At 38.5% G+C, this 13,889-nt stretch overlaps 1 protein-coding gene across 8 annotated transcripts in view; it reads right to left on the reverse strand.

Annotated features, from left to right (window-relative positions):
- Positions 1–3,733: 3,733 nt before the first annotated feature.
- The window catches only part of Trps1 (transcriptional repressor GATA binding 1), a 226,473-nt gene continuing 216,317 nt past the window's right edge, over positions 3,734–13,889 (reverse strand). For all 8 annotated transcript variants that reach the window (XM_040730620.1, XM_040730621.1, XM_040730623.1 and 5 more), the window contains 2 exons: positions 13,132–13,254; positions 3,734–10,271 (listed from right to left, as the gene is read on the reverse strand). In XM_040730620.1, coding sequence (XP_040586554.1) covers positions 9,210–10,271; positions 13,132–13,254 — 1,185 coding nt within the window. In that variant the 3' untranslated portion in view covers positions 3,734–9,209. The remainder of the gene's footprint in view (positions 10,272–13,131; positions 13,255–13,889) is intronic.

Genomic DNA, 13,889 nt, shown 5'->3' on the forward strand with positions numbered 1-13,889 from the left:
TCTGTTGCTTCTAGGTTTCAGCTGTGTAGTCAGAGAAGTGGGCATGAAGGAGTTATCTTGTATAGAATAAAAAAAGTCTGTTTTCAACTTAGGTGATAACTGATGGGTGTACTCAGGACATTGATTTGCAGTAAATGGAATGCTCTTGGGAGTTATGCCCACAGCACATTTTAATAAAACAATTTTTGAAATACCCTCTCTAAAACACTCCATTAACAAGAATAAAATGTCCTCAAAACAGAATGACAACCCATTTCCTTTTGAACCATAAAATGTTAGTCAGGTGTTTAAAAGGGTATGAACTGGCCTAGGGCCCAAAGACATCACTTGCTGTAGGATTCCTATGTTTTTCTTGTTGACCACATTCATTGAAGGTAAAGCTTACATGCAGTTTTTAAACTATGATAGTGTCATGGAAATCAAGACCAGCTGGCACCAATCCATAAAAAAGGAAAGAAAGAAAAGAATTTCCACTATATTTGAGAATACCTAAGTCTCATTTGATACCACTGGGCTCTGGGGGTAACAATGTCCACTGTAATTGTGCTTTGCAACCATGGACAACATTTGTCACTGACTTTGAGACTATGCATAATTTAATGTTTGCATTCACACCAGAAGTATAATTTTAGGAAGCTGAACATGCAAACCTAAGGAATTTTATTCACAAACGTGTGTGAACTTTGTGAAATCCACTTACAATTTCAAGTTTTGTCTGCACTTCATTAGCTAGGGAAGGTAAGACACTATGTTTCAGTGCTCCTAGGGCTTATTGCTAATGTTACAAAAATACCAAAACCTTTATATTTAATATGATAAATCTTTTCATTTAAGAAGGCATAACAGTCATGTAATTCCAAATTTTTCAATAAAATGTTAGTTTAAGAATGAGGATGATATATTTTGTTGTTGTTCAGATATTATTAAAAGGTATGATGAAACTAGAGCTTCATCACATATAAGTGAAGATTTATAGTTCAGAAATTTACACTTATTTATACCTCTGTGGAAGTATGAAAGATGCATCCCATCTTAACATGTGTGTGTGTAGGTGGGGTATATCTGTGTGTGTAGGTGTTATTTATGGGTGTGTGTGTGTGTGTGTGTGTGTGTGTGTGTGTGTGTGTCTGTGTCTGTGTTCTACTGCCATTTTTCAGTTCTGAGTTCATAGTCAGAGCTCATCAAACCAAAATCAAAGATCCCTCACCCAGAACCCTAAGAAAAACAATGGAAACTTGCGTTTGGTTGGTGTATTTTCTATAAAATATATTAAGATAGAATAAAATTGGTTATTATTGATATAAAAAAAGTGAATACTAATTAAAATATGGTTAAGAGTATTAGAAATAACATTTCTATCTAAGTCATCAAAATAAATATGTCAGGGCTGGGAATTTTTTTGTTTTTTGTTTTGTTTGTGTATTTGTTTGGATTTTTGAGATGGGTTTTCTCCGGTTAGCTGACTGTCCTGGAATTTACCCTGTAGACCATGTTGGCCTCAGACTTGGAGATATGCCTGCCTCTGCCTCAGGAATGCTGGAATTAAAGGGATGTACCACTGCTGCCCTGCCTGGGGGAGGGTGTATATTAAGCCTTCCAAGCATGAAAAGAATGTTAGCAGCTTCTACTTGATTTTTCCTTTTTATAACCTACACTAGTCTGTGCATTGTTACTTATGTGAAGAAAAAATGGATGTCTGTAGAAGCAGTGGTTGCTTCATGCCATAGATCTTATTGAAACATTGTTACATTTAATTCGTGACAATCTTCCAGTACAGATATCCCAATGAAAGACAGGGGTAACACTGTAAACCAGGTTTCACTTCAAGTACTCTACCTTAGAAATGAAAATACTTTTAACTACCTATGTGGTCAACGATAACACAAAGTATCCCATTTGCTGCTAGATTTGGTTTCCCCATTCTTGTGACTTTCATTCTAACGTGTGATGTGGAAAGGGTACAAGGGCGTCTTAGACACTGCTGGGCATGGCTTGTCTACTTCTGATGCTTCTGTAAATGCAAATGGAGAGGTGCTCACATCGCTGTGTTAAACACAGACAGGTACATGGAAAGATGGAGGACAAAATAATAAAGTGATGTGTAGTATGCTTCAAAAACAGTATATATTTGTCTTCTAAGCATCCCCCTGCCACCGGCTAGTCTAAAGGAGGGATCAGGAAGGTACTTGCAGCCACATGTCTTTTTGGGTTTTGGATGGAGCTTGTGATTCCCTGGTACCTGGGACACAACCTAGGATGAGAGCCACAGCGTCTTTGTCTAGCTTCATCCCTGCCAGGTATCATAGTTCACTGTGGTTCAGGCTCCAGAACTCCTACTCTGGCAACCTAAGGGTGGAATGTGTTCAGAGCAAGTGTTTTGTTTGGCTTCAAGTACAAAAGAACAAAAAAAAAATCTGCTACTGGCATTTAAACAAATTGGGAGGTTTCATATAAAATTTCCTTTGTCCAATGTTTCTGTTTCTTGAATACTGAAAATCTGGGAACTCGAGGTAGCGCTCTCCCTTGGCAATGTTAAAATCAGAAAGAGAGTTCCGCTGCCCATAGCAAGGCACACTCCCTCCTGTTCTCAATCTCGCCCTGTGGTTATCATCACAGGCTTATTCCTCCTTTGCTCATTCCAACCCCCCCACACCCCCACTGTGGCTGGAGACTAGAGGTGACAGAGGGGAGGCAGTATTGACTGCCCTGCTTCTCTAGATTTAAACAATGCTGAGGAGCTGAGGATGGCAGGTTTCTCTTCTGTAGGGACCTGGTGAGAAACAAGTGCTTCCAGCTTCATCTGAAATGTGTTCCCGAACGGAAGAGTCAAGTTCCATACAAGGAGAAGAAATGGCATTGAGTGTAGTTCCATTACTTATCTAGAGAACTCTGCCTACAGCTGGGAAACAAAGTGTTACTCTCAGGAGAGCCCCCTCAAAGAAGATCTACTGTTGATTCCAATACAAAAGAAGGGAAAGAATGAAAGAGAAGGAAAAAATGAGTGATTGTTCATTAATTTGAGTTCACCAAAGTAAGCAATGAAGATTGCACGAGGAAGGCAGATACTAATTATTTTGAATCTTTTGAAACATCCCCTGAAGCAGAAGTTATTTATTTATTTATTTATTTATTTATTTATTTATTTATTTATTTAATGACCTGCTTTGCAGTGATTTTCCTTCTGGTTAAAGCAAAAGTGAGTCGCCCCACAACTTTTCCTTATTTGGATTTCACCTGCCTCTTCTCTCTTTCAAAACTGTCAAAATCTTCTCTGATTAATGCTACCATAAACAAACAGTGTTTTAAAAATATTAATTTAATTTTGAGATATTTATCAGGATGTTCACATCACATGCATATGGACATATGGAATAGAATCAAAGTTCTATTTCTTTCGAAGGAGTATTTACATACTGAAAGATAATTACTAGCAGATCAATACTCAACACTCAATGGCTGATACTCAAAAAGTTTCTACAATAAACAAAATGCATAATTAATCTTCCTAAGAATCTAGTATAATTTTAGCAGAAAATCTATCTATAACAATGCTTAAAAAAACAAGTTGTAAAAACCCAATTTAATAAATCTTAGTACTCTATAGTTTAAAAATGGTGACCTGGTTTCAGTTCCATTAGGTTCAGAACCCATCTATATGTTACAATGATCTGCAGCTCCTCTTTCTTCGAGGATGGAAGTAAATCCATATAAACCATACCAAAGCCATTATGGATAACTGGTGGTAAAACTTTATTATTCAAGTTTAGATGTAACAGACATCTTTGCTGCCTGAAGATTGTTTGCATAAGAAATACACCAAGAACATGTTGTGAGTAGAAATGAACATGCACTAGGAAAACAAAATAAAATAAAATGAAAAAATTCCATGTGTCATAAGAACAGAACTATTATACCCCACAGTCTGATGTTCAAATCAGGACTACAAATTGAAAACTTTTTCTTATCAACATGAAATCATTCCATATGAAAGACATTTTCTGCTGGTGAATATTGCTGTTAGTTTTACATTGGCATCTTGAGATGTTTTCCACCCCCACCCCACCCCCAAGATCAACCGTGTTGTCAAATATTACACCCTAAAGAATTCAGCATTTGTTATTGTAACACGTGCCTTACTGGTAGCCATTAAGAAACTATGGTCTTATCAGCCTTGATATAGTCTTGCCTCTTCATATCCAACACTACAGGCTTTTTATTTAAGATATTTACAGCTCATCTTTAATAAAATGATGCCAAACTTTCTTGGCCCTCGGGAACCAGAGTTTCAAATAACCCCCTTGGCCACATAATAATACTTGACACTCCTATGGTGCCCTCCAACCAAGGATCTCAAAGTGCTTTACAAACAAGTACTACATTACCATTATTATTTTTAATATTAATATTATTATTATTAATATATTCTTCCACTTTACAGCTGAGGAACCTGAGGCACAGAAAGAAAGAGTGATATTTCGCAGTCATTGTATTGAAAAAATAATGGGGTAAAACCAGGATCCAGTTTGGGGACTTGTGGATATGAGGAAGGTTAAACATTCCTTTTATGGTAATTGCTTCCCTGTATAAGCTTTACCACACTAATTTTTCTTTCAAGAGAAACATACTTTTCGAGAGAACCTGGGGACGAAGTGTATCCATTTCTCTATTGATTTTCACATATTTTTTTCATCCCTGCCTTGGCACATGCATGTGCTAGCATCCTTTAGAGGGGTCAATGACTGTGAAAAAGTGGAAATACTTTAGACACTACTGCACTGTGATCAGAAACCCAAGAGAATGTTATGAACCAGCAACCCACAACTAAAAGTCAGCACTCTTCACAGATGTTAATGTCTCTTGCCCTTGGCCAAATCTATGAGAATACTGCTCTCCATGGGTCCACTCCTAGCCATGCTTAGTTAATACTCAGTGGCCTGGTCCACCTAACAGTACCTACCTTTGGTTAGTACATATAGTTTCATAGTCAAGGTGCCCAGTTTCTCAGCTCTCCTTGTCTAGCAAGGTCAGCAAGCCTTCATCTACCAGCTAACCAAAGATACCATGTGGTATGTTTTTGCCATTATCCTCATCCCAAAAGAAGGTAGTGAAATCCATCCCAACTTTGGGCAAGAGATTGGTCATACAGCCCATAGGCAGCATGAGACATGGACTCCACGATTCTATCTCCAGATGGCGGATGTCCCCAATTTCTAGAAAGCTGTGAAAATCTGTTTACTAAGTAGGCAGGCAGTACATGAATCTCACGGCAGGTCACTTTGTGATGTTTGCAGCCACATGGCAAAAGGGTAATAATGACTTTGATAGCAATATGGATCATCCTCAATTTATTAAGGAAAACATCTCCCCAGGCATTTTATATATATAAATGTTTTTGGAGCTGTATTTTGCATTGACTCGTATGTGCACATGTGCAATTATAAACAGGGTGTTCTACCACAGGCTTCCACAAATAGCTTCTGAAGATAATCACTGTTTCCTTCTTCTCACTATTACCTTAGAAAGAATCCCCATGCTTGTTTCCTAAAAATCTACCTTTACTAAAGAGAAGAGTTTAGAACAGAACATCACTATCTTAAAAGTGGATTTAACAAAACAAAACAAAACAGAACAACAACAACAAAAAAAATCTCAATATGACATGTAGAAAGAACTGGGTAACTCATTGCCATTTAAACAACAGAGAGAGCATATTAACTCTGTGTGTTCCAACCCTTTCTCATCAACTTAAAGGTATGTAGTGTCTCTCTCAATCCACAATCTTCCAAAGTTGGCTGGCTCTTTATGGTTTTATAGCCCAAACAACAGTACTTTCCCAGGGGTGAATGAAGATGAGAGAAATGGAAGAAAAGGAAGGGTGTGCATGAAGTGATGAAGTGGTTCTGGCCCAGAGTGGGAGCCAAAGCTCAGTTTAGAGTTGACAAATAATTCAAAAAGAACTGCATGTTTGAAATGGCATACTGCTTTAGATGATGTATCCGTGAAGACTTCTCCAAGAGAGGAAAGTTCCAAAATCATCTTGAAAGTCCTTCAAAAGAGGTCAAGTACCTAAATAGCTCACTTAAAATCCTTCACGATGTAAGACAAAACAATTCAAATGCCTTTAAAAAGAAACGTCATTTTCCTAAGAACATTTAAAAATATGGAATCAAAATTGTAGGTCATCAAAAAAAAAATAAGGAGCATTTTAGTGTTATTATAAACTTCCATCTTTTTTAAGCCCCAACTTTTCTCTACCAAAATATGCGTAACATAAACAAACATGAAAATAAAATAATCAATAATAAAGGAATACGAAATAAGATCTAGCATACCGATGCTATCCGAAAACAATCTACTGAAAGTAGACTGACCATAAATATCCCAAGCACAGTGATATGTATATTCCAATGCTAGTCATTGCTACTGTGTCTGACTGAGAAAAAAAAATGGAATGAAAAACAAAAGGCATACATGCCAACAATGAAAAATCTACTTGTGTCTAACACACTGAAGAAATTGCATAAGGATACCAAAGACGTAATGTGCAATATTGCCCCAGACCAAATTTCTGGTATGTTGCTGATTTGGGCAGTCCACATATAATGAGCCCAGAGGATTGGTACAGTGTAATTTTAATGTTCTTTTTACTATGGAAATTAAACATTGTTGTTTGGGAAATCTCCTCTTTTAGGTCTTTGTCACCTCTCAGATATGCCACTATATTCTGAGATGCATCCACCAAGATTCCTAAGAAAGATAAATTACATCAAGTCATTTGAATGTCAAAGCTCCCGATACTACCCCTTTATTTCCGTTCATGTAAATATTAGAGCTATGCCCCAGACAGGTGAGATAAAAAGTAGTGTCCTTTAACAATGAAACCAGAGCGGAGGACTTAGTCCTGATATTCTTTCTCTCCATCGTCTTCTTTTTTTCCTTTTTTCCTTTTTTTTTTAAAACATGAAAACAAAACAAAACAAAAATGCAAGAATGAAGATGAGAATACAACATCAGAAAGGTCTTTTGCACTTCATTCACTAGAACAGTCATGGATTGGTTAACTCTACCTGCCATCCAACTCTAAGAAATGAGACTCCTGCATTGAGAGAAAGAAGCAAAACCCAACACAACAAAACAATACAAAGCAACTGCAAATTAATGAAAAAAAGAGTGCAAATGCGACTACAGAATGCAATAAAAACACCAGTGCTGCAGATTCCTGCAGCACGTATCAAAATAATTTCTGAAATGTTTCCTCTGAAACATAGACAAAGCAATAAAAAGAGGATATATGTTTATCATCGTAAGCATAACAATGGGAGCTAAGAGCTTAAAATTTAAAAAAAGGGGGGGACTTGGAATGAATAGTACTACCCTTGTATCCTAAGTAGGCATAAAAATATTTTCATTTCCTTCTTGTTTTCCACACCATTACATTGAGAACTTCCTTTTTTTCATGTTACCGTTTGCATCTTGAATGCACACATACACACACGCACACACACACATACACACTAAAGTTACCTACTGCAATAGAAATAGTTGCTTCATTACCTTCTTTGCTACATTTGCAAATGTAAACAGCTAGGCAGAGCCAGAACTGACTCTAATGCATGATGGAATATCTTTGTTGCATACGTACACTGTAGAAAATAATTATTCAATATGTCAGGCACCATTATTTGAAATGTAATACATTAATATTTACTAGAAAAATAAGTTTTTTTTCCTATTTGTTCTCCCAACTTCTTTAATGAAATAAGTTAATCTGACAGTGCATCCAGTAGCTTGTAATATCTTCTACATCTCCGTGGCAAAAAATAAACTACTGGTAGGGACAATATAATGCAAATTATTAAAGTCAGTCCTTGTACATACATCCTTGTAGCAAGCATTGAGGCTCGACTAACAGCACCTTAAACCAATTATTTAATGTTCAATTATTTAGCCCTATTTCCCTGAGCAGTTATGCTGAGGAGCTCTCCCTTCATGGATAGTTTGTTTGTTTTTTTGTTTTTTGTTTTTTACAAAGCCTTAAGTATTAAAAGTACTATGAAGACATACTTCTATGAATCCTATTTAATGCTACTTAACTAAACCTGTATAAATCTAACGAAGGGATTGATTGGTACATACATCAACTGTCAGTCTGTGGTAACGTAACCTTGCATGCTGCCTGACCATGAAGTTTGGAAACTATATTTAACCAAAAGAAAATAAATAAATACAGCAGGTTACTTTGTGGAGAAATACCATGCCTTCTGCACAAATTAAACCCATGGCCTGACATTTATATCCATATCATCTTTTTAAGTGAGGGGAATTCCTTTCATTACAATGTGCCAAGTGAGAATAGTGACCACCAGGAGGTTTAAAAAACTTCAAACCTGTTCATCATAAACAAGAAAGAAATATTTGGCTAAAATAAAATTACTACATAAGCATTGAGGACACTGTTTTTAAGAAAGGATATATTTAGACAAAATTAGTCTAAACTGCAAACAAAAATGACTACCAAGTATTGGAACATCTAAAGGACAAAAAGTATCAAAGAGGGTGTGTATGTGTATGTACAGGCAGGGCTGGCCAAAAACCATTGTGCCTCCAACTGTCTCGATTCTTCCTGCTCTCTCAACACGCCTAACCACAGTTCACATTTCGAGGTCTAAATCTGAAACATGGTCAATGAGAAGAGACTAATTTGAGAGGGTGTTACTTTCCATCCCTTGTTCTGGTGACTTGTTTTCCCCTGGCTGGGATTCCATGATGCTTTACATTGAGGCAAGCTTTTAGAGAGTTTGGACTCAATGGACCAATAGCCAGCTTAACACTGCTTTTCGTATGATGGTATGCAAAGTGTTTCAAACTCTAGACAGCATTTGCGACTTTACCAACAAAACAGCCATACTTTGGCGGGCTTCTGTAAGGAGATTCCCCAGTATACATTAGGCAAGATATTTTTTGACTCACTAGTTTCTTTTTTACTTTGTGTTTGTCATTTGTCCTTCTTTCCCACTGACCATATGTTTCATTTTATAATCTTGGTAACCTACTCATCAAAAGAAAGAAATTAAAAAAAAGAGGGAATTTCATGTTGGATAAGGCAGGCTCTATGAAGTATTTTTAATGGGTCTTCATAAGACATTACAAGCTATTGAATTCCCATCAAGAAAACCTATTTCTATTTAATTGTGCTAAGTGCTAAGGTTTTACTCTTTAGGTTTCCCATTTTTTTCCCCTTGTGCACTGTTCCTATGCAGGCCCCTCTGGATGTGTGTTGTGAAGTCATATTTGTCCGTGCAAAGATGCTGGCATATGCTGCACTGGAAAGGTCCACTGTCACCATGGCAACTCATATGCAAAGCATACATCACTTCATCCAGAAAGACAATGCCACAGTGCACACATTTTGTTGAAAGTTCATCTTGAGTGCTTCTGTCAACTCTCTCCGTTTTAACTACATTCACGGGACCTTCGCTTTTGACATTTGGCGGCGCCTTGGTTTTCTCCTTGGAGGCACCATTCGAGGTTGGCCCAGGTCTGGAATGCTTGATCGCCAAATCTAGCGGAATGTCATTGTCTGATCCAACGGCTGAAAAATGAGGAGGCAGATTGAAGGCGGGATAAGGCACATAGTTTTGGCAAGGATTTGGTAAGCCAGGCACGTGACTCAAGTAGTGTGGATTCCCGGGAACGGAGAGCTTATATTTACTCCAGAACCGCAGCCAATCAGCTTCACTCTGGAAGTCATTGTGTACAAAAGGAAGTCCAAAAAGTGGGTACTGGTACTTTTCAATAGGGCTGCCTGGCGGAGAATAGTTGGGGTGTTTTGCAGGTCTCATATATTTTTCTATGGGACTGCCTCGCTCGGAACTTCCTTTCCCTTCCGATACAGATGAACTATTTCCTGGATCTCCAGTACTTTCCTGAGGACTTTTTATCTGAATGTGCAAAGGTTGCATCCTTTTGTGAATATCCAGGGTTTGACTGACCAGCACGGGCTGCTGAGCAGAATGGCTTTTAGTCAATGAACCCTGGGCTTCATATTTACTTAGGCTTGGAAGCGGGATCTCTCTCTGATGACTCTCAGTCAAGTGATCTTCGGATCTCCTCTCTAAGGGACTTCCATTGACCTGCTCCTCACCGCTTCCCCTCTGCTGTTTACTGAGCTGCTCAGCCTGAAGAGCATCCGGGTTAAGGCGCTTTCTCGTTCGTCTCCTAATAATCTGCTCCCCGTTGTTTTGCTTGATGATGTTCAGAGGCCTGGGAGTCTGTAGGGGTACATACAATACACACAAGAGAAACATCAAAAATGCAGCCCGATGCATGAAAAATTCCTGACAACTGTGAACCACTCTTCCGTTCAAGGCCTTTAGGCCGTAGTCTTACTAAATCCCTTCTGGCTGTCCTAAGCAGGCAAGTCACCCAAAGGTAGCATGTCTGACTCACTAAGTGATGTCCATCTCGGAAGGGCTAGGGTAGGGGACAGAAAACTTGAATTTGGTGGAAAGCAGCCTTTTCAGACTCAGGAGATTTGAGGACGTTCACCAATGGTGAAAAAGTTTGAGAAAAAGTAATCTTTTGAAGAAATGATTTTTCTAAACTATGATCAGCTCTTGGGTTATCTCAGGTATGTCAAAAATAATTTGGGAGGTAAATATTAGTAGGGATGATAAAACAAGAAAATGACGCATTGCTACACACTGGATACTAAACTATGTCTCTTCTCTGCCCTGGTCCTTACGTCGAAAATCTAGCATGATTGTGTCTACAACTGTCTCTTTAAGAGGAAGCTAAGGTTTAATAAGGCCAAAAAGGTACAGCCCTTATCCAATAAGACTGTAAGATGTAAGAAGAGAGAAAAAATGTGAGCCCTCCTCAGAACATGGAATCCACAGCAAAGACGGTGGCTAGTAAGGGAGGAGGTCTCACCAGACGCTATCACGTTGGCACAAATCTCTACAACCGTGAGAAAATCGGTTTCTCTTGCTTTCAGCCATTCAGTCAGGTGCTGGGAATTTGTCATGATGCCTTAAGATAACTAATACATATATCTTTGTAAAGAATTGCAAAAGTAGATACATGGCATTCATATCAGAGCACACAGACACACGGCTGTCAAAACCGATAAAGAAATATTCAGGTAATCATCACACAGAATTTTTGGCCTTAATTTGATTCGTCTGTTTGAATGATCTCTATATATTACTTGTTCATAGGTGAAACACTAGCCGTGTATTGAAAAAAATATAAATTCCTTTGCAGCTTTGGCCCAAATATTGGTCTGTCCTTTCATAATAGTTAAAATGAAGGTTGATTAACTTCCATTCAACTTCAGTATTTTATGCAGCATTACAGGGCTGGTGCTTATGTACATGTTCAATAGGTGTTTATATGATATGACTGAAATTTTCAGATAAGTCTATAATAAAAAGTAGTAGGGCTCTAATTTTGATTTGGAAGATGAACTGAGGAATGTATATTCACAGACTGAATTTTAGGAGACTGTTCAAATGTTCTGATTTTTCAAAAAGGTAACTGATAATTTCTGCATATATGGACATGTAACTGGTGAATCACTCCTAAAATATTTAAATGTCAGTGAAAAAGGGAATGTCTTAGATATTAAAACGATACCAGTAAGAAACATTGGCAGACTATTTCTATTGGCACTAGGTAGACTAAAGGAAGGGGAACTAACACACTTATGACTTGTGATTTAATTGTTAGTTTCAAAATGAAAGTCCTACCTGGGCTGGATATGACGCAAACATTTATGTTGTACAGAAAGTTCAACTTTATAAAGAATTAATCTTGTATCATAAAAATATATAGTATTTAATGTATATGTACTACAAAGAAGGGTGGAATTGAATTAATTCTTAAAATTTTGTGTTCATATAATTTTTATGTATTATCATTCAAGGTAAACAGGAAAAAAAATCAAAGCAGAGACCATCTTGCCTCTGGCGAGATGAATATTAAAATAATTTTTTGAAAATTTTGGTCTATTTTACAGTGGTTAAATTATCATAATTTGGCTGAGCAGCAATTTAATTAATTCTTGGCCTGTTGATTGGCCCAAGTTCAATTAAAACCGTTAATGTTAGTGCTCATTAAACAGAGGCTTGTTGCTGTGTTTAAATGGTGAGGGTTCAAGAAATATATAAAGTGGAAGTAAGGGTCTTCCTCCCAGCCCCATGCTAATGACTAAGGGCCTTATAGTATTCTCAATTAGCACCATCGCTGACGGTGGACATGTTTTTAAAAAGCATTTTTGGTGTCCACTTAGGAAGAGGTTTTGTCTCAAATTGCATTCCCTGCAGTTCTGATCTTTTCACCAGCCTGTGCTAAGAGCTGAGGTAAAAACGCCAAAGAGAATGAAAAACAGGCATGGGGAGAAGTATTTCTACTTCCTACAGTCAGGGCTTGTCAGCACATGCACTGTCTATACTATAGGGAAGTCCTGCAGGAACCTACGATTTCCTGATTAGATGGAGGGAGCGGTCAGCTTGCATTCTATTACAGAGCTCAAAGTCAAATTTGGAGTGAAACTCATTCAAATAACCCCCATTGGCCAAAGCCAGCTGGCGACTGCAGACACTGTGTACCTGTGTCCCTTCCACTATGGTGCTGCTTGCTTGGGACTTTGCACACCTCAGCCCAGGACTCCCTGGATTCCTGTGGCATTGTCCTGTGCTAGTGCTTGGCTGGCCCTCAAACAGCCAAATGGCTCTTTCAATTCGAGAAGGCAAATTGGAAAGTGAACCACCCAAGTGGTTCCATTTCTTTCTTCAGCCTGTGTGTTTTTTGACGTTTGTCTCCCTAACCTAAATTAATTCCACCCCGTGTGGCTAACTATTAGCTCAAGAATCTGTTACATGACATTCTCCGAGCAATCATCACTTCCTCTTCTAAATCAAAGAATCGTGAACATTACTAATCATCTCAAAGGTATCTCCCGGTAACCTCTAAGCCCCCTTTATAGTAACTCATATGTCTACCTCAAATGACTGTGTTAAACAACACGGCAAAGACAGACAGGACGAGCCATGAGAGAGGGCCTATCAGCCAGGAGCAAGGCCAGCCCATTTGCTTTAGCACGTCTTGAAGGGATGGGTGCGTTCTTACCGAGTGAAGTTTCTGGTAGAGACCACAGGCGTTGCATACATATCCGCCATTTGCGTTCTTTCGCCAGAGAGAGGTCTTTGTGGTCAGGCAATTGGCACAAAAAACACCAGAGCCTCTTCGCCTCTGAAACGGGAGGGGAAAAAAAAATCCAAGGTCAGAGGTGAGTCACATGATCCGGGGACTTAGACCAAATCAGCCCAGGAGTTTTGTCTTTAGGCTCGCAACAATGACAGTATAAAAACCACACTGCCCGTAATGAGGTCGGGTTCAATTGTGTGTAATAGGCACCCCTGATTTTCATTATAATTAACCCTATGGTGATGGATGAGGTGTGTGGGACACCAAAGGCCTTTCACAGAAACAGCTTTAACTTTTTGAACTTTGGGCCGCATGCCTTTAATGATGGCCCCTAAATGCTCAGACCTAAAACATACCTTTTAAACGTGTCAAAACAAAAGTAAGAAAGACAGCACAGGACCCCGCATGCTCGACGTCCTTTGGAATATGCTACCTGAGACTTTGAATATAGGTGAAAACAATTCATCATGAAAACCATCTGAGGTTACACCGGACTGGGGCCTTTTTCGTTTCGTTCACACAACAAAGTACTAATAGAATACAGGACGACAGCCCGTCCTGGTGTTTCCTTTGCTGTTACGAAATTTGAAAGAAAAAAGCTTTCTTTGCTCCAAAGCTGAGAGGACCTATAGACGACGCTGCCTTGAGTACTGCATTGCTAGCACAAACCCTTAGAAGGT

The sequence above is a fragment of the Mesocricetus auratus genome, unplaced genomic scaffold (assembly GCF_017639785.1).
Source record: "Mesocricetus auratus isolate SY011 unplaced genomic scaffold, BCM_Maur_2.0 Super-Scaffold_100023, whole genome shotgun sequence".
In the NCBI taxonomy this organism is placed as follows: domain Eukaryota; kingdom Metazoa; phylum Chordata; class Mammalia; order Rodentia; family Cricetidae; genus Mesocricetus; species Mesocricetus auratus.